At 37.7% G+C, this 24413-nt stretch overlaps 1 protein-coding gene across 1 annotated transcript in view; it reads right to left on the bottom strand.

Moving 5' to 3' along the window:
• Positions 1-24413, bottom strand: part of ARFGEF1 (ARF guanine nucleotide exchange factor 1) — a 131472-nt gene that overhangs the window by 22113 nt on the left and 84946 nt on the right. Inside the window, exons 15-23 of the mRNA XM_068983519.1 lie at positions 22419-22530; positions 21869-22074; positions 21517-21601; positions 17669-17840; positions 14969-15120; positions 11491-11619; positions 10415-10573; positions 10019-10169; positions 4437-4527 (exon numbers count right to left, since the gene is read on the bottom strand). Coding sequence (XP_068839620.1) covers positions 4437-4527; positions 10019-10169; positions 10415-10573; positions 11491-11619; positions 14969-15120; positions 17669-17840; positions 21517-21601; positions 21869-22074; positions 22419-22530 — 1257 coding nt within the window. The remainder of the gene's footprint in view (positions 1-4436; positions 4528-10018; positions 10170-10414; positions 10574-11490; positions 11620-14968; positions 15121-17668; positions 17841-21516; positions 21602-21868; positions 22075-22418; positions 22531-24413) is intronic.

The raw sequence follows: 24413 nt of genomic DNA on the forward strand, positions 1-24413 counted from the left end.
TAGTAAATTTATCAACACTAGGATGGGTATTTCATGAGCCTCAAAATAAGAGACTATTAATTTATAAAACTAATAACTGGCATACACAAAAGACACTTCTCAATTTTCCTGAGTATTTACTAGTTTAAACATGTTCTTAAAATGAAAACTTCTACTTTATTTTTATAAATAATACACATCTGATTAAAAAAACTCATGGTGAATTACAAGTGATGAATAAAACCTTACAAATAGTTTTCAACAGTTTAACTAACAAGTAACTAACCCCTTTTCTTAGAGCATTCAAACATTCAGAGTTAAGCTATGCTATCCAGCTTTGCCCCTGCCTCTTCACTTGAGCTCTTTTTCTGTTTCAAAGTTTCATAAAAGATTTCAGCATAAACACATTAGTCCTCTTACTTTAAAGTCTGCATGTGGTGACTTCAAGGATAAACTGATATTCCTCAATGTAAACTGTACATGATAGGGTTTGGAAGATAAAAAGGAAACCTCAAAAGCAGGAGCAGGTCAAATATCAAACTTAGAAACAAAGGGAATCATAGTAACAGTACAGCTACCAGCAATCACAGGGTGGGCACTACCCAGAGTGCTTTATATCTGTATCTACCTACCTACCTACCTATCCATCCACTCATGTAACACCCACAGATACTACGGAGCACGTCAGACTCCCAACCTTATCAACATAGAAACTGAGGCACAAAGATCTATAACAACTGTCTAAAAACCACAAGCCTACTACGTACTAGAGCCAGTCAAACCAGGACAGGCTGACCCCAAAGTCCACCCTCTCAACCACCCCACACTTATCTGAGCAAAACAGAATTTAAACATTTACAATACATTCTAGTTTTTTCCTACTACCACAGTCTAAATGTTCTGAGTATATCATGATTTTTCAACCTCTATGCCCTTGAAGGTCTATGCATCCTGGCAACAGAATAATGAAAACAAGAAGGAAAAGCAGTTTAAAAACTGACAAGGTAGTAACTCAGAATCTGATCTCCGGCTAAAGAGATATCTTCACATTTCCTCTATTGCTCTTGTGAGTAGAACAAAACAAAAGTTCAAAAATCTGACTGAAAACATTATGGGGGCCAGGGAGGAAGAGTAACAGGGCCTCAGTGAACCCGAAATGTAAAATAAAGGCTACAGACCTCTCACATGAACAAAAATGAGAAGTGCTGGACTCTGCATTATGAATGTCATTAGCTGTTTCTCAAACTAGAGGGGTGCTCCTGGAAGGCAGTGGCTATAAAACCCATACCACAAACGAAGTCCAACCTGAACAGTACAAGGGGAACAACAGGAAAAACAACAGAGGAAACAGCCTTTTGTAAGCAAGGAGGACGCAAGTGACAAAGAGCAGGGGAGGAAAGAACAGCAGCAGAGAACTCCAGGGAAAGCTGCAAGGACCCCTGTGAAGACGGCCGGAGAGAACGGCAAGCAAACACCCGGCTCTGCAGACTCGGGTGACAGTGTGAGCAGGGGAGCATCCATCCTGGGAAAGGGCATTTTGATTTCCACTCACTCTGGTAGCCTCTGAGGGGTCACTGTATTTCAAGAAATGCTCCATTAAATATAAGTCATATAGGAGAGCAGAGTGGTCTAGGGAGGCATTTATAGTAAAGCCTTTATATACTAAGGCAGAAAAGAGCTACGCTTCATAACATCAACTATAAAATGGATTCTACACGCCTGTGTGAAAAGCAGAGAACAGAAGCATGAGAATCTTGTGTGTTAACATTAAAAGACACACCCCTGAAAAGTACAAGTAGGAAAAAAAGATTGACAGATTTCCTGAATTCTTACACATTATGATAGTGATGAGACAATGCAAAAAAAAAAAAGGTTGAAATTTGCAGATTCTAGATCAAATCAACTTCAAGCTGTATGCAACACACAGGCAGATGAAATGACTGTGTATCTAAAGTCTTCATAGTGAAAATATCAGAGGTAACATTTATGGCTTAGACTCAACTTAAAGATGTTTATGAGAAAAGTCAGGGAGGAGTAGTCCATATTTTCTGATAGGTGATAGAATATTCCAAAGTGTGGGACAGGTCAATATACAGCCAAATCTGGTATGCTTAAAAAAAAACTATTAAAAAACTATGGTGCTACATAACTTTTGACTTTTAGGGGTAAATCGTTCCTGGACAAAATTCACCCCCCGCAAAGTTGAGTAACATTTAAGCAATAGCTGTTTTAACAACGCCTAGAAATGTCTTCCTAGCAAATCCGAGAGGATCAGGGACTCCAGGTTAAAGTGCCTTTATACTCTTAAGTTCTAATAATAAAGGATTCCAAACACAAAAGTGAAGATAATCAGAAAATTTTACCATTTTAAAGCTTTGAATGGAATAAAAATTTTTCCATTAAAAAACAGAACCTATTTATAATTAAGCAAAGAATTATTATTTTCATTTTGCATGTTTAGTTCTTATACTTATCACAACAGATTATTCAGAAGAGGCCTAAGGTCAGAAAAACAACATTTTTGCTGAACAAGTACAGGACTTTCAAGGATGATGCCTGACAATACTCTCAACCAATGTCTTGACTTCCAGGGCTGTCTCACTGAGTCAGCCTATGGAATCAGAATATCACAAATAAAACTAAATTCAGATACTCAGAAAGAAATTCAGAAGTGATTTAATGAGAAATTGTGATATGTACCACATAATAATATAAATCTTGTAACAAATCAAAGATGTAATTTTTGATGCTTTCACTATAAGGTAAAATGTAAATATTGAGGTTGTGCGTTAAAGTGTGGACCCTGAATTTATGTTGTAGAAGTATCTGGTGATGATGAGTTTGAGACAGTGATGTACTAATAGAATTTGTGCTAAGACTCCTCTGAAATTGCACAAACTCTTAAAATGGAGAGGCAGATTACCTGTTCAAATGAGTGACATGTTTCTCTGCAGCAAAGTGGCCAGCTGGATAAATCAGAACTGGCTTTGGTCACATGAATTATGCTATGGCAACAAGACTAGTAAGTAAAACTTGACTCCTGTCTGGGTAGATTCTCCTAACAGTGATGATGCGCTTTTGGGTGGCTAGAAAACCGTCTAGAGGAGGTCTACCCTGGCAGCAGAAGGACAGACACTACAGCTTGCGCTATTCCTCAGATTCTCTGCTAATGAAAGTGTCACTGTAATCATCACGACCAGACTGGCCTGCCTGTGGGAAGGAGCAAGTTATCTGATTCCCCTCATCTCAGTTTCCTCATCTGTAAATTGAGGACAGTAATAATACGTATCTTACAGGCTACTAAGAGGATTAAATGAAGTAACACATGGAAAGCATCTTTTCTGTTTGTTTAATATAATCAGTTATATATACATCCACTCTTTTTAAAAACTCCCTTCCCAGAAAGCACTCTGAAAAACACATGTTAAGCCTCTGAGTTATATAGTAGATATAAAATGATACACAATCTCTTTTCAACCATCGTAAGAAAAAGGCAAATTAAGCCCCTCCCTCCACCCCCCAAAAAGCAAGTGGGCACATGGACACTAAGAATTCTTTCCAAGTAAGAAGTTCCAGGGAGTATTGCAAGGGTCAGTAACAACTAAACACTCTAGTTTGATCTAAGAGCAAAAAGTTTTCATCTACAGCAAAGTAAAATAATAGATCAGTGGGAGTCTCTAGGCATCAAGGAAAGATTATAATACACACTGTATTTTTGACAGTTCCCATCAGAAGTGTTAAAATGTAAACACCAGTGTTACAAAATGTTTCAAGTATTTGGGCATCCATATGGAAAAGGTTCATCTTCTTAAAAAAAAATCAAAAACTAGACATTATTTTGAACACTGGGGATTTTTAAAATCTAGAATATTCTATAGTAAATATTCTAGAATATTTATAGTAAAACAAACCATAATATATTCTTTTAGAAATATTTAGAAATAGTCTTCTAGAAAACCAGACTAGACATGAGGAATGTATATACTATATGTATATACTATAAAATATAATTCTCCCCAGTGAGAACTGCCAGCAAACTCTTTCATTTCCCCCATAATGCAATCCCATATCATACACTCAGGAAGATAAATTATACTCTATTTTCAAATAGGAATAATAAGGGGAGTACATTTTTTATAAAGGATATTTTTTAAAAATAAAGGAAAAGAAAAACTGTGTTCTTTCTCATCAAGGTTAGCATTTCCCTAATGCCCACTAATGTCTACTGTCACTTAAATTTTCATACTGTTTATCTCCTTCCTATATTCTGTGACTTAAAAGCAAAATTGTAGGTACTTCATCATTTAAATCATAGCATATCACAATATAGTCTTATATTACCTAAGGAAAGATATTTTGGCAATCATTTTTTTTTTTTACTAATGAGCAACACACATCTAAATGCTACAGAATTAAAACAGTATTCATCTGAAAAGGGAATAAAACAGATACCTTACCTATCTACAGCAACAACAACACTTTGAGAACTGGTTTCTCCAATGGATTCCTGAATACTTGCTATCTGCTTCCAGTCCACATTTCCTCCAACTACCACACAGAAAAGAGAGCATTTCAGTGTGAAAATAGCTCAGTGAAAGAATGTACTTACAGTTCTAAAACACATTTCTAATAACATAAGTTATTTCCCTAATGAAAGAAAGCTTTGGGTGAACAATTCTTTTTGGCATCAGTGACTTACTGAGTTATACTGAGTGATATACAGAAATGGGTAAAGATACAAACTTGTTTGCAAAGATCACACAAATTAGGGACACTGAAATTTTTAATCACTCAATGACATTAGGCAGAATTTCTCTCAATGTTTAAGAGAAACCCCCTCCCCCAACCACTCACCCCTACACTGCACAGCATACAGAATCTCCCCAACCAGGGACAGAACCTGTGCCCCCAGCAGTGGAAGCGTGGACTCTTAATCACTAGCCCACTAGGGAAACCCCTCCCTCAGCATGTGAGAAACAGAACCAACCCTAGTTCCAAATGTATCAACTTAGGATTCCCAATTCCATACAATTAGATCTCTGCTGTAATGTAATCTTCAGTTCCTCATTTACAAATGTTCACTGAAAATTCAACTGGTATGCTATAAGATTCAAAAGAATCACTTGTTTTTTCCCCCAACATTGGACCCATGTGTTTGTAGACAGCAAAACAATTCCCCCAGTTCTTTCCCTTCTTCCATTATCACTAAATCTTTCTGCTGGCCTGTTTTTCATTTGATTCACTCATTTTCATTCCTACTTAGTTTAGACCATTATCATTTCAGGACTGGATTACTATAACAGTTTACTGCCTTCCTTTTTGCTGATTCTGCCCGCACACCCTTTAATCTCCTTTCTTCTTCTGGAGATTAATTTTCCTAAATCACCACCTTTATTTTGCTTACTATTAGTTTCAGGATAAAGTATAAACTTTTCAGCCTAGGACTTAAGGGAGCTCCCTCCAACATATGCCTCTGTTCAGGTCATCATCTAAAGTTTACCTACTGAGACCCAACCTGAGTTCTCAATGAAGGACTTCCCTTCACCTTCCTCTGAATGAAGTGTTTACTTAAATTAGTACTGCTCAACTCAGAATTTCTTCCATTTACTTTCTTACTATAAATTACTTCAGGTGTGTCCCTGTCGCCTTCTCAGCCAGATAAAAAGTTCCCAGGTTAGGAAGCAAATCATACACTTTTTTTTTTGTCTTCCTCTACCTTACTCAAAGCAGATGCTCAACAAGTACTTGTTGACTGACTAGACACTCAAATGACTTTTTGAATGCAGATGTAACAGATGGTTTTATTTAAACCAGCTGAACTCAAAACCTACTCCAGGAACTGAACAAAGGGAAAAGAATGTGATCCCTGTCCTCACGCAGTTAATGATTTACCAGGAGGGACAGACTTATTACCTACTTTAATATACTCTGATGATTATTTCATGGCTGAACTCAACTAATTATATATAACACAAGTGTGGCTAAACAGAACTATTTTTTATAGGGGGAAGGGAGAATGCAGGTGTTGTTAGCTCATGGAAAGTTTTCACATATGATGAAATATTAATTCAAGTTAGATCTGAAAGGATCATCATGAGAGAAAGAAGAAAAAGCAATTCAGGAAGAAGGAGCAGCATATATGAAGTAATGGAAGCAGGCAAGTGGAGTTCATGTTCCAACACACTCAGATGTAGCCATCATGGAGGGTGATCTGGCAGGGGAGAAGGAAGGAGAGAGAGAAACAAGCAGTAAGAGATGGAGCTGGACAGACAGACCAGAAACAGAATGTGAAGAACTTTGACCATCGTGTTTAATGTTCTACTTTTGAAGACAGGGAACCATTAGATCTTTTAAAAGACTGATATGATCCAGTCTATTTTCTGAAAAATAATTCTGGTAATATCTGTAGAACATAGTGAAACATGAAGCATCACGGAAGCCATGCAGACAAATTAAGGGTCTATTTCTGTAGCACAAGTGAACAACGATGAAAGCCTGAAATAAGCGACTGGGAAACGGGGTGGCAGGAGGACAGTGTCAAGCAATATGAGGTATGTGGCATGTTACAGGAATTTAATGAAGAAAAATCTGTGAGAAAAAAATGCCAGGTACTACATAACTTCATCTGTGTATCAACTGAATGCCCTTCCCACATTTCTGTGGGTATTCTTCAAATACTCACAGAAGGTATTTCTGTACCTTCTCTATTTAGATATAATAATTTGTAATCATTAAACCCATTTAAAGAAGATTTAAAATGCCTAACAATCCAAGAACCAATTTCATAATATATGACATCTATCAAACATTTATATGACAGTACAAGTAATAAGCCAATAGTTTCAGTTTTACCAAAGAAATGACTCAAAAGAACAAACATTTAGATTAACTAAGAACAAAGATATAAGATGTCATAATATTCACTCAAGATTTATATGACCAAGCAACTGAATTTTAAAACTTTTAATACATATAATAGTATGCATATAATTCAAATCTAATAATTCATAAGCTATTTATTCTTAATAACAAGTTTCCTGTTTCTAAAAATTAAAAGTATAGTTTTGTACCACATCTGTAAGGAAGCGAGATAAATATACACTCAGCCCTATTAACTTGGTTACATCAATATTTGGGGTATAGATTCTGTTGACAAAGGAGGCTAATAGTTTATTTTTAAAAAACAAATTATATACAGATGAAACCAGCTCAATCGTCTGCACCACCACCTTCTCCAGCTTCAGTATGGAGTAAAGCATCCTGAGTAGGTGCCAGGACACCACTGAACAGGACAGCTGCCAGGCTGGGCGAGCCAGGAACCAACTACTGAGATGAGCTCAACTCAGGGGGAGCTCTGCCCAACAGGGGCTGAGTCAGCATAGGGGCTTCCTCTAGAACACAGACTAGAACCTAAGACCTGATCCCTCAGCAATGAGAGCAGAAGGGAGCAGGCCGTGGAGCAGAGAGAGGTGGATGGCACAGAGAAAGCATGAGAGGTGAACAGCGTGGTCAGTCACTCGTGTGGCTTGGAGGCCTGGAATTTTTATCTCAATCACAGTTCCAGATTCCAAATGTGTTTAATATAAATTCCCTTTTCCTGAAGGGAGAAAGCAGGTCAGGTCACCTCTTTGCAACCTAAGCAGCAGAGCAGCACAATGATCAAATTAATTTTAACTCATTTTCAAGTATTCCAGTAAACATGATCAGCAAGGATGATTTCTCTTGTTTTACTAACACTGGTAGAAAATAAAATATTCCCCTGGTGTTTTATTTTTAGTGTAACCTACTTCTGTTACTTGCCAAAACTGAGCCCTGGCGATCTCACCCCTCTTTATTTGGGCTCTCCTCTACTCCCAAGGCCTTAGAAATAAAGACTGTTCAAAAGCAGTTGAATCAATCAATGCACCTTTACTTCACTTGCCTGTAAATATTTTTCATCTGTATCTCATGCTACCTTCTGGAACAATTAAGAGTTCTAATGTCTGAGTCAGACTTCTATGTTACATAAGTCATCAACCATGCAGGTGCTCAAGCAGTTCTATCTAAATCCTGCAGTTGTCTATACCTGCACCTCCCTGAACCACAGAGAACCACTGGTATTTTACAAGTGAGGTACAGACTGCACTGCTGAATTACTACTGCAAACTCACTCAACTTGAAGCCACAACATGGTCCTTGTCTTTACTCCCCTCCCTGTGGGTTGTTTTTCAAGCCTGAAATTCTTCTGAATTTCCTAAGACTTTTTATTGCTAGCAACAATGAAGAAATCACTAAATGATAAAAAGAGAAAGTCCAGAAGTACAATGTTATATATAGCACAAAGCCTTAAAAGGTAAATATAAGTATTTTTAGACCTCAGGTGTATTCCTTCATGTTTTTTTTTTTAGGCTGTATCTCTAGATTTCTCTGTTGGAAGTGAGGTAGGGAGGCCAGATAAAGAATAATCCAGAAACATGCGAGAGTTGGATCATAAAGAAGGCTGAGCACTGAAGAACTGATGCTTTCTAACTGTGGTATGGGAGAAAACTCGTGAGAGTCCCTTGGACAGCAAGGTGATCAAACCAGTCAATCCTAAAGGAAATCAACCCTGAATATTCATTGGAAGGACTGATGCTAACACTGAAGCTCCAATACTTTGGCCACCTGATGCGAAGAGCTGACTCACTGCAAAACACCCTGAAGCTGGGAAAATTGAGGGCAGGAGGGGAAGAGGCCAACAGAGGATGAGATGGTTGGATGGCATCACAGACTCAATGCACATGATTTTCAGCAAACTCCAGGAGATGGTGGAGGACAGGGAAGCCTGGTGTGCTGCAGTCCATGGGGTTGCAAAGAGTGAGACATGACTTGGGGACCGAACAACAACAGCAATCCAGAAACAGTACAGCAGCACTAAGTCCACTTATATGTTAATATATTGTAATCCTGATAACTCTCTAAGTAGATACTACTGTTAGTTTGGAAAAGAGGAACCTGAAGCTCAGAGAATTAAAGTAACTTGCACACACATCTTGCACAAGTGCAGAAGAAGCATAAGTGAAGAAGAAACATGGAAGAATTCAAACCCAGAAGTACACATTCAAAGTCAAAGACAGTCTAAACTTTGTTTCTTCCCTGGTAGAACGTTTTCCACTTATGACTAGAAATGTATGGTTTTGGTTCTTCTTTGTCTGCTTTTGACAGTACCTTCCTTTTTTCCTGCTGGGTTAAACCTGGATGCTCCTGGCTGCACTGAACTCAAGGGGAGCCATGGGACAGTTTCCATACAGGCATAAGACTTGGGTTATGTCTGATAGTGCTGTTAAAAATATCTGCATGTGAATGCTTTCTCCAGGTGCCCCCAACTATTTATCATCTTAAACAAGCCTTCACTCATTTAACTTATCTGCTTAGTCTCAAAAGCAGGTAATTCTTTAAGACATTTTTTCAGATTATTTTCCATTATAAATTACTGTAAATATTGGATATAGTTCCCTGTATTACACAGTAAATCCTTGTTACTTCTCTATTTTCTGTATAGTAGTTTGTATCTGTTAATTGCATACTCCTAATTTATCCCTTCCTCTCTCCCTATTCCTTTCAGTGACCATAAATTTGCTTTCTATGCTTGTGAGTCCGTTTCTGTTTTGTATACAGAGTCACTCGTATTAATTTTTAGATTCCACATGTAAGTGATATCATATAATATTTGTCTTTCTCTGTCTAATTTAGTTCACAAGTATAATATTCTCTCAGTCCATTCAGGTTGCTTTAAATGGAATCATTTCATTCTTTTTTTTAATGTAAAAGGAGATAATTTTAAACTGCACCTTTCTCCCACCCTCAACTATGTGGTTAAGACTAAGGGTCATTTAATATTGCAAACTGGACCAGGCAAAAAAGACTTACAATGTTATCTTGCTTAACCTTTATAAGGTTAGCCAAAGGGCATTTTATCCTAGCCCTCTAATTATATTTCGCTCATACAATAAAGTTACTTACATTGAGCAAGTTAGAAACAACTGTGATACTTCACAAAAATAATTCAAAAAATTCTCACCTAGCCCTAGCCCCACAAATTCATCAGGAGCCTGATCTTTCGCTCCAGTAAGTGATCCTTCTCTGCCTCGTACTGTTCCAGAAATGTACCGAGGCTTCACTCCAGTTCCTATAAGTTGAGCAAGCTCCAGCTGACTGATGCACTTCAGAATCTTAATTACAAGAAAAACAAATTTAAATTCCGTGTTAAAAATCTTCATAAAAATATTTAAATGTACAAAGTCACAATTTAAACACAGGCTACATTATAAATCAGCATAAAAAAGTTAAATGTACTTAATCCTGAATGTACTAGATTAATTTTCTCCCCTAACACTTAAGCATGTCAGTGATATAATATTTAGCATTAGCTCATTTTATAAACCAAATTGCAAAAGAAAAAAGAAAGTGCTTATACCTCATGCCATGAATTTCCTAAGTAATTTCCATCTGTATGAGCCACTGTGATAAGCGTTTTGATTGTGTCAATGTTCTTCTGTTTCATTTCAGTAATCCCAGAACTCACTGTGAGTAAGGTAAATCTTGCCAGTGCCTGGACGTATGCATCTCTTTCCAGCTGTTGAAAGAGACAGAGGAAGAGAACTCACAGGGTTGTAAGCACAACAGAGTAGGCGCTGGTTCCCTACTGATCAACTGTTTACTTAATTTTGTAAGTTTTCAACTATGTCATGAATTACATATGATACCTCAAAACTATAGTTCTTTAAATTTTAATATGAATGAAGCCAAAAAGGATGAATTTTTAAAACTGAAAGGCAATGGTGGTGTCAAATTAAGATGAAATTTCGGCAACAATAAATCATATAGTAAGAAAGCATTCATTGAACACATGCTTCAAGTGACTTGTGTGAAGCAGCAGAAACTTGATTTACAAATTGGCTCATGTTCCCCCTACAGTTAAGACTATGCTTTTTATGCTATAACATTCATAATTAAATGAGAAATGGGCTTTCAAAAAGAAAGTAGGCAAGCATTGGATAAAATTTATTATCAGACAAAGCATATAATTTATTAGAAAGAACTATCTTCATAAGAATTATGTCCTCGATACTTGAATCTCTTAAAGTTAACCTGTTCTTAGGGTTAAGTAAAGTTATAAAATAATACCTATAAATATATAAAATATGAAAAAGTATTATATGATTCAATAAATAAGAACATGCAATATAAATAAGATATTCAAATTACAATACAGGAATTCAAACTCTTGGAAATTTCCCACACAGCTAATATTCTATACAAAAACACCCTGCAACACGAAGTTATTATGATGAATGGTAGACACATCAACAGAGAACTACCCAGTCCTGTCACAGCTTCTTGGAAACTTAAAACATTAAGATTCACTTAAACTCCACTGTAAACTTGAAATTAGTTTTTTAACAGTGTCAACACAGGAAATAATTTAAACTATAGTAATGACATAAGTAATTTACGTTTTCCAGACTGGCTACAAACACAAAATTCTGTTACCTGAATGCTGAAAATGCATGCAATTCTGATTGCACATCTTATACCTTCCAGGCAAAGAGAGGCTACTTCAGTATCATCACAGTCTTGTAGACCCACACTGAATGCAGCCAGAAAAGGGGTCCAAGCCAGCTAGAAAAGGTAGAAATTTAAAATAGGTCATGAACATCAAATGGTAATCAGACTTTAAGGTGAGACCACAGTTAACATTTCTCAATGTTTTCAGACAATGAATGATTTGTGGGAAGTTCGAAAAAGAGCAGTAAGTTTCTAGGCATAGTTATTGGGAGAGCTTTCTTAGAAAAAGAGGAGAAACTATATAATGCTGCCTGGGCTTAAGTAAGTGGGAGAGCAAAATTGTAAATTCAAGAGAAGATGGTAGATACATTCTAAGCACAGCACCTATGAGTTATTCACATTAATAAAAAATGAGGATAGTCTATATTCATAAATTATATTGATTTTATCTCTGACTTCAGAACTCATCTCTCTCTGCAAGCTGTGTCTCTTGCAATATTTCATAGACTAGTTTTATTTCCAAAAAAATCCTTTTAACCATTTTCTACTTGTAAGACTTACATTACTCTCTTTTCTTTAAGCCTGTTCTGTGGGTGTCATTTAGCCTTATTGTTTCTTGTAGTAAAATATTAATATTTACCTTGAGACACAGTGATATCCCTGGCTCCTAGTTGGACAATATTTTAAAATACAGTTAAATAAAATACATCTTCTTTACAGACTATGAAAGTCAACAAACACTAAATTTTATTAAAACTGAATACCTTCTGAAACTGTAACGTAAAATTTAAAAAAAAGAAAGGTATCCCTGACTACTGAAAGTCCTCATATCAAAACATGTTATGTAGATACTGGTGTGTATATACTGGCATGTATATATGTGTGTGTGTGTAACTTTGAAATGTCTGATATAAGAGTATTTACTTCTTTTAATAAATAAATCAAAATGAAGCAGAACTATATATAGTCATACAGATAAAGAGTATTTATGACAACATGGTACAGAAACAATAATTGGAATTTTTAAAAGATCTAAAAAAAAATTTCTGCATTATTAAGACAGAATTACCCCCAGCTTTGTAACCTCAGGAAGTTCAGAAGTTTAATTCCTAAACAAAGGAACGTAAGTCACAGTACCTAACTTTCAGTCTTAGCCTTGTCACTTATTTCACCTTTTTTTTCTGAACCTCATTTTCTTTAGTACCAGGACTGCCACTACACAGAGATGCTATGGGAAGCAAATGACGGGCAGGACTTTAAAATACAAAGCACCACAAGAGAGTAATGCATTATGCATCCTATGCTAAGTGAAGAAACAACACATCTCTATTTGGAAACCTATGTAATATATACAAGGAGAAGTATAAGCTTCTTAAGCCTGTGACAATCCCACTGCAAATTAAAGAACAATCTGTATTATCAAATTATACCTAAATAACACCCAGGGGACAGTGAAATTTTCTGCTCAAGTGTATAAACCTCTGTAGAAAACGATCTGGCCATATGTAAAAAGGTTCTTAACCACATCCCTTAATATCACATCACTTCTAGGAGTCTTTCATTTATTCCTTGACTCAATCAATGCTTACTTACGAGCACTAACTCCAAGCCAGGAACTGTGTCAGACTTTGAGAAAAGTCACCAGAACAGAGGTACTCCCTTACCTCTCAGAGTTTAAAGTCTAGCACAGACATTAAGGTTTACAGTAAATAAATGTGTAAATACACATAAATACAGTGAAGGAAGAACATAGCACGTATGAAAAGAGACCTGACTTAGAGAGGCCAGGGCAGAACTCACTAAGAAGGTAACACCGAAAGCAGAAATGACTTGGGCAATGAAGGAAAGAGCGTTCTAGACAAAGGACACAGCTTGTGCGAATGCTCTGATGAGAAAATAATGTAGGGTATTCTAGAAATGGAAAGAATGCCAGTGTGACTGCAGCACGGGAAGAGGAAATCTGATGATGAGGCTGGAGGCAGGTGGAGCCGATCACGCAAGGTATTCGGACCCTCGGGTTGTGTTAGGTTTCACCACAGCTGCAAAATCAGTGAATAGCTTTAAGGAAGAAGGTGACAGTTCATTTGTATTTTAAACATTCTGTGCTCTGTAAATGGGTAAGAGAAGCACAAAAGTAGACACAGACACCAGCCAGGAGAACACTCCAGCATTAAGAGTGAGAAATGAAGGACACTGTCTGAAAAGTAACGACAGTAGAAATGGCAGGGAGAGGAAAGGTTCTCAATTCCAGCTCAGAGGAAGAAACAAATGACACCTAATCCAGAGAAGAGATCATGAAAGCTCTTTACGAAGAATTCCCAATAACATGGGAAAACACTCATGTGAGAAACAGCAAGTTACAAGATTCTATACACAGCAGAATCACAACTGTTTAACAAGAGGAAAAGTAGTATGTAAATATAGTAAGAGAAATGTTCTGAGTGGCTGAATTATGACCGCTTCCTTATTCTTTTTTTTTTTCATCCTCCAACTCCTGTCTGCCAAAAACATTTGCAAACAGAACAATGGTATAAGATTATTCAAAACAGAACAAAAACTTGGTTTGTAATGTATTTCATAATAAGTGCTCTTAATTTCAATCTCATTTCCTATATTACGGTAAAAGAGAGGCCGGTGATACTCCACTATTTCTTCTAACATTCTCTCCCCAAATTCCCATTCTGAGCCTGTAACTCTCCATCAACTTTTAGAAGTATCACGATCACACAGACCTTAAAGCAAGGGTAGAACTATAACATATTAGAGCTGAAATATCATCATCTTTTACTACCCACACAAATGCAGTTAATGCCTGAAGAACTCAAGTGATAACCTTTAACCTCCACAGACCATCTAACTGCACTGTCTCAAAAATGGACATGTACTTGACCCATTTTTCCTTCTCTAGGAAAAATGCCCACTTTCCTTGACTAGACTCCCATCCACTTCCCTATAACTCTTATGATGCACTGCTTACTCATTCTGGAATTTAAAGAAAGAATAGGAAAAAAGCATAGGAAAATGAAAAAGAAACGGAAAATCAAATTATAAAGAAGCAGTAAGTACCATTCTTACTAGATCTATAAACATAAACAAAAGCTCCCTTTTGTTCCCAGTGCTACTTTCTGGGCCCCAGGAGCACTGAGAACCCTCAGATTAGCCCTTGGGCCATAGGCACTGGAAGACAGCAAGAGGCTCAAGGTCACTTTGAGATGTCAGGGAACTCTAGAGATCTAAAGAGAGCTCAGAGAAAACCAGGCCAGAGATTAATTCTCCCAAACCTTTCTATTCTTAAGGTCACACACCTATCAATTACTAATCATGCATACCTAAATAATACGGCTCTCACTTCTGGGTCTCTACTAATGGGCTGTATCACCATACTGCTTTAACTTAAAAATATGCTGAATAGCAGTATATATAAATGTATATACTGCAACCGAAAGTCGTTAATAACTCTTACCTTAAACATGGGTCTCACATGCTCCAAATGTGTTGCACTCGTGAAAGGTGCCTGAACGTGGCTCACAGCCTCCATGAGAGCTTTAGCGGTCTTGGCCATCTGTTCCATCTCTAAGTTATACAGGAGTCTTCTTTGTTTTTCACTGGCTACGTCTGAAACAGCAAATACTATTAGCATTTAATATATAAAGCCTTTAAGAATGATATTTTGATGTTTCAGCATAAAATCATCAACCAATGAATACTAATTCAAAATGGTCCTAAGAAGCCAGATGCAAAGGCCATATAACATATGATTCCATTTAGATGAAATATCCAGAGTAGTAAATCCATAAAAGAGAAAGCAGACTGGTGCCAGCCAGAGGCTGAGGAAAGGCAGGGAACATAGAAGAAGTGCTTAATGGATATGGGGCTTTATTGGGAGTGAGGAAGTATTTTGGAACTATATCAAGGTGGTGATTGCACAACACTCTGAAGGTATTAAATACCAGTAACTGTTCACTTCAAACAGCTCATTTTGCGTTATATGAATTTCACCTCAAAAATGGGGAAAAAAATATCCTCAACCAGGCTTCAGGGATATGCAGGAAATCTATGCAAAGGGAAAAGAGTAGGCACGAATCTGTCACACTGAAAGCCCCAGGGAAACAGCCTAAACAAGGGCTAAGAGAACAGACGAGGGGCCATGGTTCACCTGTGTGACTTGAGGGGTCTCCTGAGTTAACAAGAAAACAGAGGCCTCACACGCAGGATGACTGTAGAATGTCAGCCCACTGCCACCCGCTTCCCACACCCAGCTCTCTCAATGACTTCCTCACTGTACACAGAGCAGGCCAGAGAAAGAGGGATAGGAAGATGTCATTATGTGGGTACGAAAAAGAAAATGAAATCAGATAACTGGCATCTACTCAGGTGTAAAAATGAAATCCTGATCAATACACTTTACAGTTTTTCTTTTCCTTTTTTTTAATTTTGTTTTTTTTTTCTTTGTAATATTTTTTTTTAATTTTTATTTTTACTTTACTTTACAGTACTGTATTGGTTTTGCCATACATTGACATGAATCCACCACGGGTGTACATGCATTCCCAAACATGAACCCCCCCTCCCACCTCCCTCTCCATAACATCTCTCTGGGTCATCACCATGCACCAGCCCCAAGCATGCTGTATCCTGCGTTGGACGTAGACTGGCGATTCGATTCTTACATGATAGTATACATGTTTCAATGCCATTCTCCCAAATCATCCCACCCTCTCCCTCTCCCTCTGAGTCCAAAAGTCCGTTATACACATCTGTGTCTCTTTTGCTGTCTTGCATACAGGGTCGTCATTACCATCTTTCTAAATTCCATATATGTGTGTTAGTATACTGTATTGGTGTTTTTCTTTCTGGCTTACTTCACTCTGTATAATCGGCTCCAGTTTCATCCATCTCATCAGAACTGATTCAAATGTATTCTTTTTAACAGCTGAGTAATACTCCATTGTGTATATGTACCACAGCTTTCTTATCCAGTTTTTCAAGTAGAAGAGGATGACGCTACCGTGTGAACTGCCGGCTGGTGCTGGACTGCAGTAAGGGCCAAGGACGCCGACTTCTGGGCCAGCCTTTGCCACTCGTCAGGGTTTAGGCACAGGGATTTAACGAAGGCTTTCGCACTGCACCTAGCTTCTCTGATTCTAGGTGTCCTAATCTCTCTGCACTTTTGATTCCTTGTCTACAAAATGGCGGAGAACTTACTAACACTCCTCAGGCCCACTCCTCTGCTCCCCAAAGAGAAGGCCACTTACACTCCACTATCACTCCTAACATTATCTCCAGAGCCTCTGACTTCCACCCTGTAATTCTTCATCAACGCCTAGAAACACATATCACACAGGCCTTCCGGACTCGCTCCTGTCAACAGCCATAGTCTATGGGGTCGCAAAGAGTCGGACACGACTTAGCAACTGAACACCAATAACCTTTCAGCAGCACTTTGCTGCTACAATCTGTTCTTGTTGATGAAGCTTGAGATTTCATTTCCAAGTGGAAGCTGCTCAGAAAGGCAGGAGCTCTCCTTCTGTATTACTGGGCCCCTACCCTAACCTCACGCCTGTAGCCCGATTTTAGCTCTACTTGAATCACCACTGTCTACACATACAGAATGTTGAGAATGGAGCCAGGCACAGGCGCTCCTGAGGCTGGTCAGATCTAGGAATGCCAGAGTGATATAATTTGTGGTGCATGTCAAGCAGTGATTTCCAACCTCCTGAGCTCCCCCATGATCCTAACCTTCCCCATCTCCTTGAATCACCCCTACTTCTAGCTTCTGTTAATGTGTAATGATAGGTGAACCAATGGAAATAAGTTGCTTGTAGACAACAAGGAGGCAGAAGAAAGAAGAGTTGAAGTCTGACTATTGGCGCTGCCTAACCAATCTGCCTGCTCCCCAAGTCCATGCTGAGGTTAACTGCCTCGTGGACAAGTGTATACTCAATGCACGCTAATTCATGCATAGTATGTAGCATTTCCCATTTATCATTGGTCAGTGCTATCTTTCTTCAGGATATGGAGAAAGACATAATCAGATCATCAAACAATGTATTATAATACTTTTCATTAGAATAAGTGATACTTGGTCTACTCTAACTTAACTTTTTAAGAACTGTATTTTTTCCTCCTAAACAACCAGGATTCAGTTGATCTGGACACTTACTCTGTTTACTTGACTTTGCAGGGATTGTCAGCTCCTTTGTTTCTTTCATTGATATCTTTTTTCCAGCTATTTCATTATAGATGGCTGACAGATACTCTTCAGGGAGATCTTTACTGTCATTGATGCCTCTATTCATCTTAATGTACTGTTCCTTGGTCATTTTATTTTTAACCTAGAAATGAACAACTGTTATAATTCTTAAAAATGAACAGAAAAATACTCATATAAGATAATTTATAAATACTTTGAGACAGAAAGTGGAAAATACTAAACAAGGCAGACGTTAAAGTGAAAAAAAGAAAGTCACAGAAAATGAGGACAATGTAGCAAAGACCCAGGTGGGCAATATGCTAATTCACCTTGCTGTGATGTCCCCGAGTGATCTGTCGACAAGAAAACAGGCAGATGGAATAATGAAATTGTTTCTGCCCAAGGTTTAAGAGTTCTAGCCAGAGTCTTTAAAAAAGGATCATGACAATCATTAGAAACTTATGCTACCAAAAAGATTCAGATCTTCATTCAAAAGAACATAAGCGTGTTTGCTAATGATTTGAGAACTGATTTTATGTAACAGTGGATATGAGAATAATAAGAGCTGAAATTTATTTAAAATCAGATAACAACCTTGCTGACTGACTCAGTGTGGTTAACTGAATGTTAGGTGATGTGGGCAAAGTATTCTTTGAACTTTTCATCTTCTTGTTTAAGAGTACACACAACAGTACCATCATGCCACATACCATGGCAAGTCTGTGGAGAATAAATCTGTCGTATGTAAGATGGTGGCGCTGCCGCTGGACTTGGTAACTAGCACAACCAAAACGTCTCTGCCCATGGATAAGACCCAGAAGTCATGACATCTCTGTATTTACTTATTAGTTAAATATATTCCTACCACTTTCCACAAAGAATTTAAGGCACCTCTAAAGATAAGGGTCTTGTAAATTTTTAAGAAGGTACATAGAATAACAATCAACATCAGGAGTAAATCATCAGAAGTTTGCAAAAATAACTATAGAGAAACCATAAGGTCCAGAAGACATAACAACTGGGATACAAACATTTAACTAGTTTTGTGTTTGTTTGTGCGTGCTCAGTTGTGTCTGACTCTTTGAGACCCCATGGACTGTAGCCCACTAGGCTCCTCTGTCCGTGGAATTCTCCAGGCAAGAATACTGGAGTGGGTTGCTGTGCCCTCCTCCAGGGGATCTTCCTGACCCAGGGATCAAACCCGCCTCTCTTACGACTCCTACACTGGCAGACGGGTTCTTTACCACTGCACCACCTGTTCTGACTACTCTGCAAACACATCTTTCTAGAATGTCAGAAAAGATGAAAGGAGCAGTTTTTCTACAAAAAAGTAAAAAGGTTACCATAAAAGTTTTCAAATGTAATCATTATTACTCAAGGGAAAAACACTCTAATATACTAAAACTTTAAAAACTTGAGTTAAGGCACTTAAAAAACATTAAAAGAAAGCCATTTCACCTAAATTTCTAATGAGTACTAAAAAAGCAATGACCCAGGGACATAAAAATAAATGACCACATAAGTGCTTCCAGTAAGAGGCTACAAGAAGATTAACATCACTGGAAATTCTCAACATGGTACAATATTTTAACATCATACCAATGAGAGACAGAGATAGACACAAAACAAATCTTGGCAGAAAATCTGAAGTAGCAATAAAGTATATTTGTGGATCTAGGTTTGGAGGGAGGGGAAGGAGTTCCCAGCACGTTAGAGAAGAGAACACATCAGTTTCAGGTACAGAAAATAAAAACACATTGCTCAAATGGAACATTTCTGCCACAGTAGGGTTCTGGGAGTAGTGTTAAACATAATCCTACTTTTCTTCTCCGGCTCATCTTTTATGGAACACTTTACTCTTGACATTTATTTTCATGTGCTTAAATTAAGCTGTGCCTAATTAAGTTTTAATGCTTAAACCTCTTCAAGCCAATTGTTACCACTGATGAAAATGAATAAACAAAAAAATTTAATATGTTTTAAATATATCTCAAAATTTAAAAACTGATTCACACTATATATCAAAGGTAGTCTAACTATAAATGTTCTAGTTAGCAAAGGAACATAAATGACTTGTGAAATTCACTTGTATTTTAACTCTGAAAACAATTAAGAATGCGGAGAATTAGTTTTAAGAAAATTCTTTAAAGTTACTAGTATTATTTAAATAAAAAGCTACCATTTGTTACAGTTGATCTAGTCCTGCATCATAAATTACATGGGGTCCTGATTATGGGGTTTAATTTTCTAATAGGCCACCTATCCTCACAGGGACTCCTAAGCTGTCTGAGAGCCGGCAGGCTGAATGGGAGCAAGGACACCAGCCTGACACGGAGCAGCATCTCAGAGGCAGTGAGCACTGCTGGAGTGGGACTCCAGGCACATGCCCAGTGACAGCAACAGGGCCACAAAGATATGACACTGATTTCAAGAGAATGCTCCCTAACTGGTATGTGTCCAGAAATTTTTAACAATATGGAAACTGTGAAAGAACATTCAAGGAAGTTTTAGAAGAAAATAACCTACACGAGAGTGTACATATATAAGAATGTATGAGGAATCTAAAACATGGCACAAATGAACTCATCTACAAAACAGAAAGACTCAACAGACCTAGAGAAGAGACTTGTGGTTGTCAAGGGGAAGCAAAGAGAGGAAGAAGGAAGAACTGGGAGTATGTGATTAGCAGATGTAAACTATTATATAGAGGATGGATAAACAACAAGGTTGTACTATACAGAACAGGGGATTATATTCAATATCCTAGGATAAACCATAATCGGTAAGAGTATTAAAAAAAGAATGTCTATGTGTATGACTGGGGCTTCCCTGGTGGCTCAGATGGTAAAGAATCTGCCTGCAACGTGGGAGATGTGGGTTCTATTCCTAGGTAGGGAAGATCCCTTGGAGATGGGAATGGCAACCCACACCAGTATTCTTGCCCGGAGAATCCCATGGACAGAGAAGCCTGGAGGGCTAAAGTCCACGGGGTTGCAAAGAGCCAGACATGACCGAGCAACTATCACTTTCACATGGGTATAACTCAGTCACTTTGCTGTATAGCAGAGACTGGCACAACACTGTAAATCAACTACAATAAAAAAGAAAATTAAGGAGATATGACACAAGTGCGTATAACATTATAATTCATTAACAGAACAAAATCTGTTACAAGCATGACCTTCTAAAAACAAAGGGAGGCAGTGTAAATGTAAAGTTACTTTTGGTTTAGAGTGAAAAACCTGACAGAAAATTCTTGACATGAAAATATTCAAATAAGTCTTTATCTGTAGACAGCTTTATAAAACCATGGAAAAAAGTGTCATGCTAGATAATGCAAGCCCTGGAAGTGAGTTGCTTCTACAATACTGCCAGTAGCATACCACAGACAAATTTTAAATGATTAAAATCTTACATGTGGTCAATATTTTCTGTATCAATCCTGCCTTAAACATCTCAAAATACATTTCCAAAAAATTCCTATAAAGTTTAATCTCAAACTTTACAATTTGTCCAGTTCATCTCAGCTTAATAATAAGTATATAGTTTATTTCTTCTCTTAAGAGCAACAGGTATCATTAGGAGCTCATCTCTAAGAAGCATTAAATTCTTGCAAATAGGTTTATTTATAAAGATAATTTTTCCCAAGTTTTTGGAAACTAAACCTAAAACCTTAAAAATAATGTTTTTATTAGTGGCTATCAGAAATCAAGTGACAGTTCCTTAATATTTAAGAAGGAATTACAATTTTATGAAGCAAATGAAATTCAAACATTTCTTGGATGTCTGATATTTTAAAATTATGGTTAATACCATACCTGTGGACTGTGAAGATCTGTGGTCAGCATGATAATTGAATAAGCCAAAACATAAGCAGTATCCGCACTAGCAAAAAGGGTTTGTCTGGAAAAAGAAAAGTGTCATGATATAAACTTATACTGTTTACATGCGTCATTTAAATAACTTACCTCTAACCCCATATCACTTTTCATTTTCTCTCTCAAGATTTATGTTCTATCTCATAACACTTTATGGAACTGTCTCATCACTTCCAGGTCGCAGACAATCTAAGTTCCCTGGGGCACGGGGTTATGGATCACCCAAGGCTCCCAGAAGAGGGTCTGGATACAGCCAGCAATCAATAAACATTTGAGTCTGAATCCTGCTTACCCTTGGTTGCATTCTAGATATCTTGCAGCAAATTTTTCCATTAATCGATCAATTTTCTGAGCTTCCCCTGGAAGACGGAATCCTTCCAGAAACATACGAAGGGCTGAAACAAAATCTTTTCCTGAAAAGTCATGTTGGTCCACATAAGCATACATGACTTCTTTGTTAAATTTATCATTATCTCCCAGGAATTCACCCACTTGAGTCTGAAGAATAAAAGACAGAAATTGATATCCTAGTGGAACATTACATTTCCCACACACCCAATTTTTTAATAAGCAGAGAAGTCCATAAGATCCACAGTTAACTAGTCCAGTAACCACAGGGTAAATTAACTATTTTGAATGTGAAGTTAAACATACCAAATGCATTAAAAAACAAAAATCAAGATATTTTTTGAGTATAGAAAATTAAAAAGCAAAATTAAGAACAGCTAGCTTATTTTTACATACTTAGGAGGGCATTTGAAAGGGGCAGCAACACATATTATTATTAACTTAAAAAGAAATCCTATAAAAAAGGCTAGGATGAAGTAACATGATGTTCTTACTGAGTCTAATCTTTCCTCTTGGTGTAAGAACTGGGCAATGTCTTCAGGGGTGGTGCCAAGCATCCCTTGTTCTTGGAGGTACTGGATTCCTCTCTTTGGTTTCTTAGTAAATCTGGATGATGTTAAAGTTAAAAGGAACATTAGAAACAGAAAACCATTCATATTCCCTGAAAAGATCTAAAACTACAGTAAACTAGCTTTCCAGCACTTTACTTAAAATAATCAATGAACAAATGCACAAAAAATAATACATTATACAAAGTTTTATTTTTTCTTCTTAGACAAGAATCTCAAATGGAGGGCAATCTTTATCATTGATACAGATCATTTCACATGTTATGTGAGATAAGACCCTTCAGTAGATGAACTCTGAGTAAGGATATGAATACTAAATATCTCATGCTTTTAATATAGAGTCTCCCTAAGTGCTCATGGAGAAGGCAATGGCACCCCACTCCAGTACTCTTGCCTAGAAAATCCCATGGATGAAGGAGCCTGGTGGGCTGCAGTCCATGGGGTCGCTAAGGAGTCGGACACAGCTGAGCAACTTCACTTTCACGCAAAAGAGAAGGAAGGCAACCCACTCCAGTGTTCTTGCCTTGAGAATCCCAGGGACAGCAGAGCCTGGTGGGCTGCCGTCTCTGGGGTTGCACAGAGTCGGACACGACTGAAACGACTTTAGCAGCAGCAAGTGCTCAAGAAATCTTGGCTCATTTTCCTTTTCTTCAATGATTAATCCTAAGTTTCCTGCTTTTAAAACACACAACTGGAATTTTGGTGACTGTTTTAACTGTAACCTGATGGCGTTATTTCCTTTATAAAAAAAAAAATTTATACACCCAGTGTTTTCAAAATAAACTTCACACTGATTAGACAGACATACAAAAAACCTTCCTACATACAGCTTGTTCCTCTCTCATCCACCTCCATGCACCTCTTTCTCATTCCCTAAACAAAAAGCATTTACAGAGTCTTATTTCCTCCACATGCCCTTGTGCTCCAGTCACTGGAGACTTCTCCTTCATGGCTTAATATCTAAGTCAAGTGTCACCTCTCTGTTTCTAAATCATTTCCTTTCTCCCTTCATTGGTCCAATAATTAGTTTGGGGCCCCATTAACTGGGTATTGCAAGAGTTCCTAACTGGTCTCCCTATCTCGTGTTTTGCTCACATTCCAATAATTTCTTATAGCTGCTGGCAAAGCCATGTGTTGAAAACAGAAATCTGTCACTGCTGGACATCTGGCTTAAAATCCCTCAATAGCATACCAACGCCGAGAACAAGACAAAACCTCCTTTACACGGAGAAAAGAGGCCCCTGTAATCTGGATATAAGCATCTGAATGCAGAGTTCCAAAGAATAGCAAGAAAAGATAAGAAAGCCTTCTTCAGCAATCAATGCAAAGAAATAGAGGAAAAGAACAGAATGGGAAAGACTAGAGATCTCTTCAAGAAAATTAGAGACACCAAGGGAACATTTCATGCAAAGATGGGCACAATAAAGGACAGAAATGGTATGGACCTAACAGAAGCAGAAGATATTAAGAAGAGGTGGCATGAATATACAGAAGAACTGTACAAAAAAGATCTTCACGAGCCAGATAATCATGATGACGTGATCACTAACCTAGAGCCAGACATCTTGGAATGTGAAGTCAAGTGGGCCTTAGAAAGCATCACTACGAACAAAGCTAGTGGAGGTGATGGAATTCCAGTTAAGCTATTTCAAATCCTGAAAGATGATGCTGTGAAAGTGCTGCACTCAATATGCTAGCAAATTTGGAAAACTCAGCAGTGGCCACAGGACTAGTAAAGGTCAGTTTTCATTCCAATCCCAAAGAAAGGCAATGCCAAAGAATGCTTAAACTACCACACAATTGCACTCATCTCACATGCTAGTAAAATAATGCTCAAAATTCTCCAAGCCAGGCTTCAGCAATACGTGAACCGTGAACTCCCTGATGTTCAAGCTGGTTTTAGAAAAGGCAGAGGAACCA

The sequence above is a fragment of the Capricornis sumatraensis genome, chromosome 11 (genome assembly GCF_032405125.1).
Source record: "Capricornis sumatraensis isolate serow.1 chromosome 11, serow.2, whole genome shotgun sequence".
Taxonomy (NCBI): Eukaryota; Metazoa; Chordata; class Mammalia; order Artiodactyla; family Bovidae; genus Capricornis; species Capricornis sumatraensis.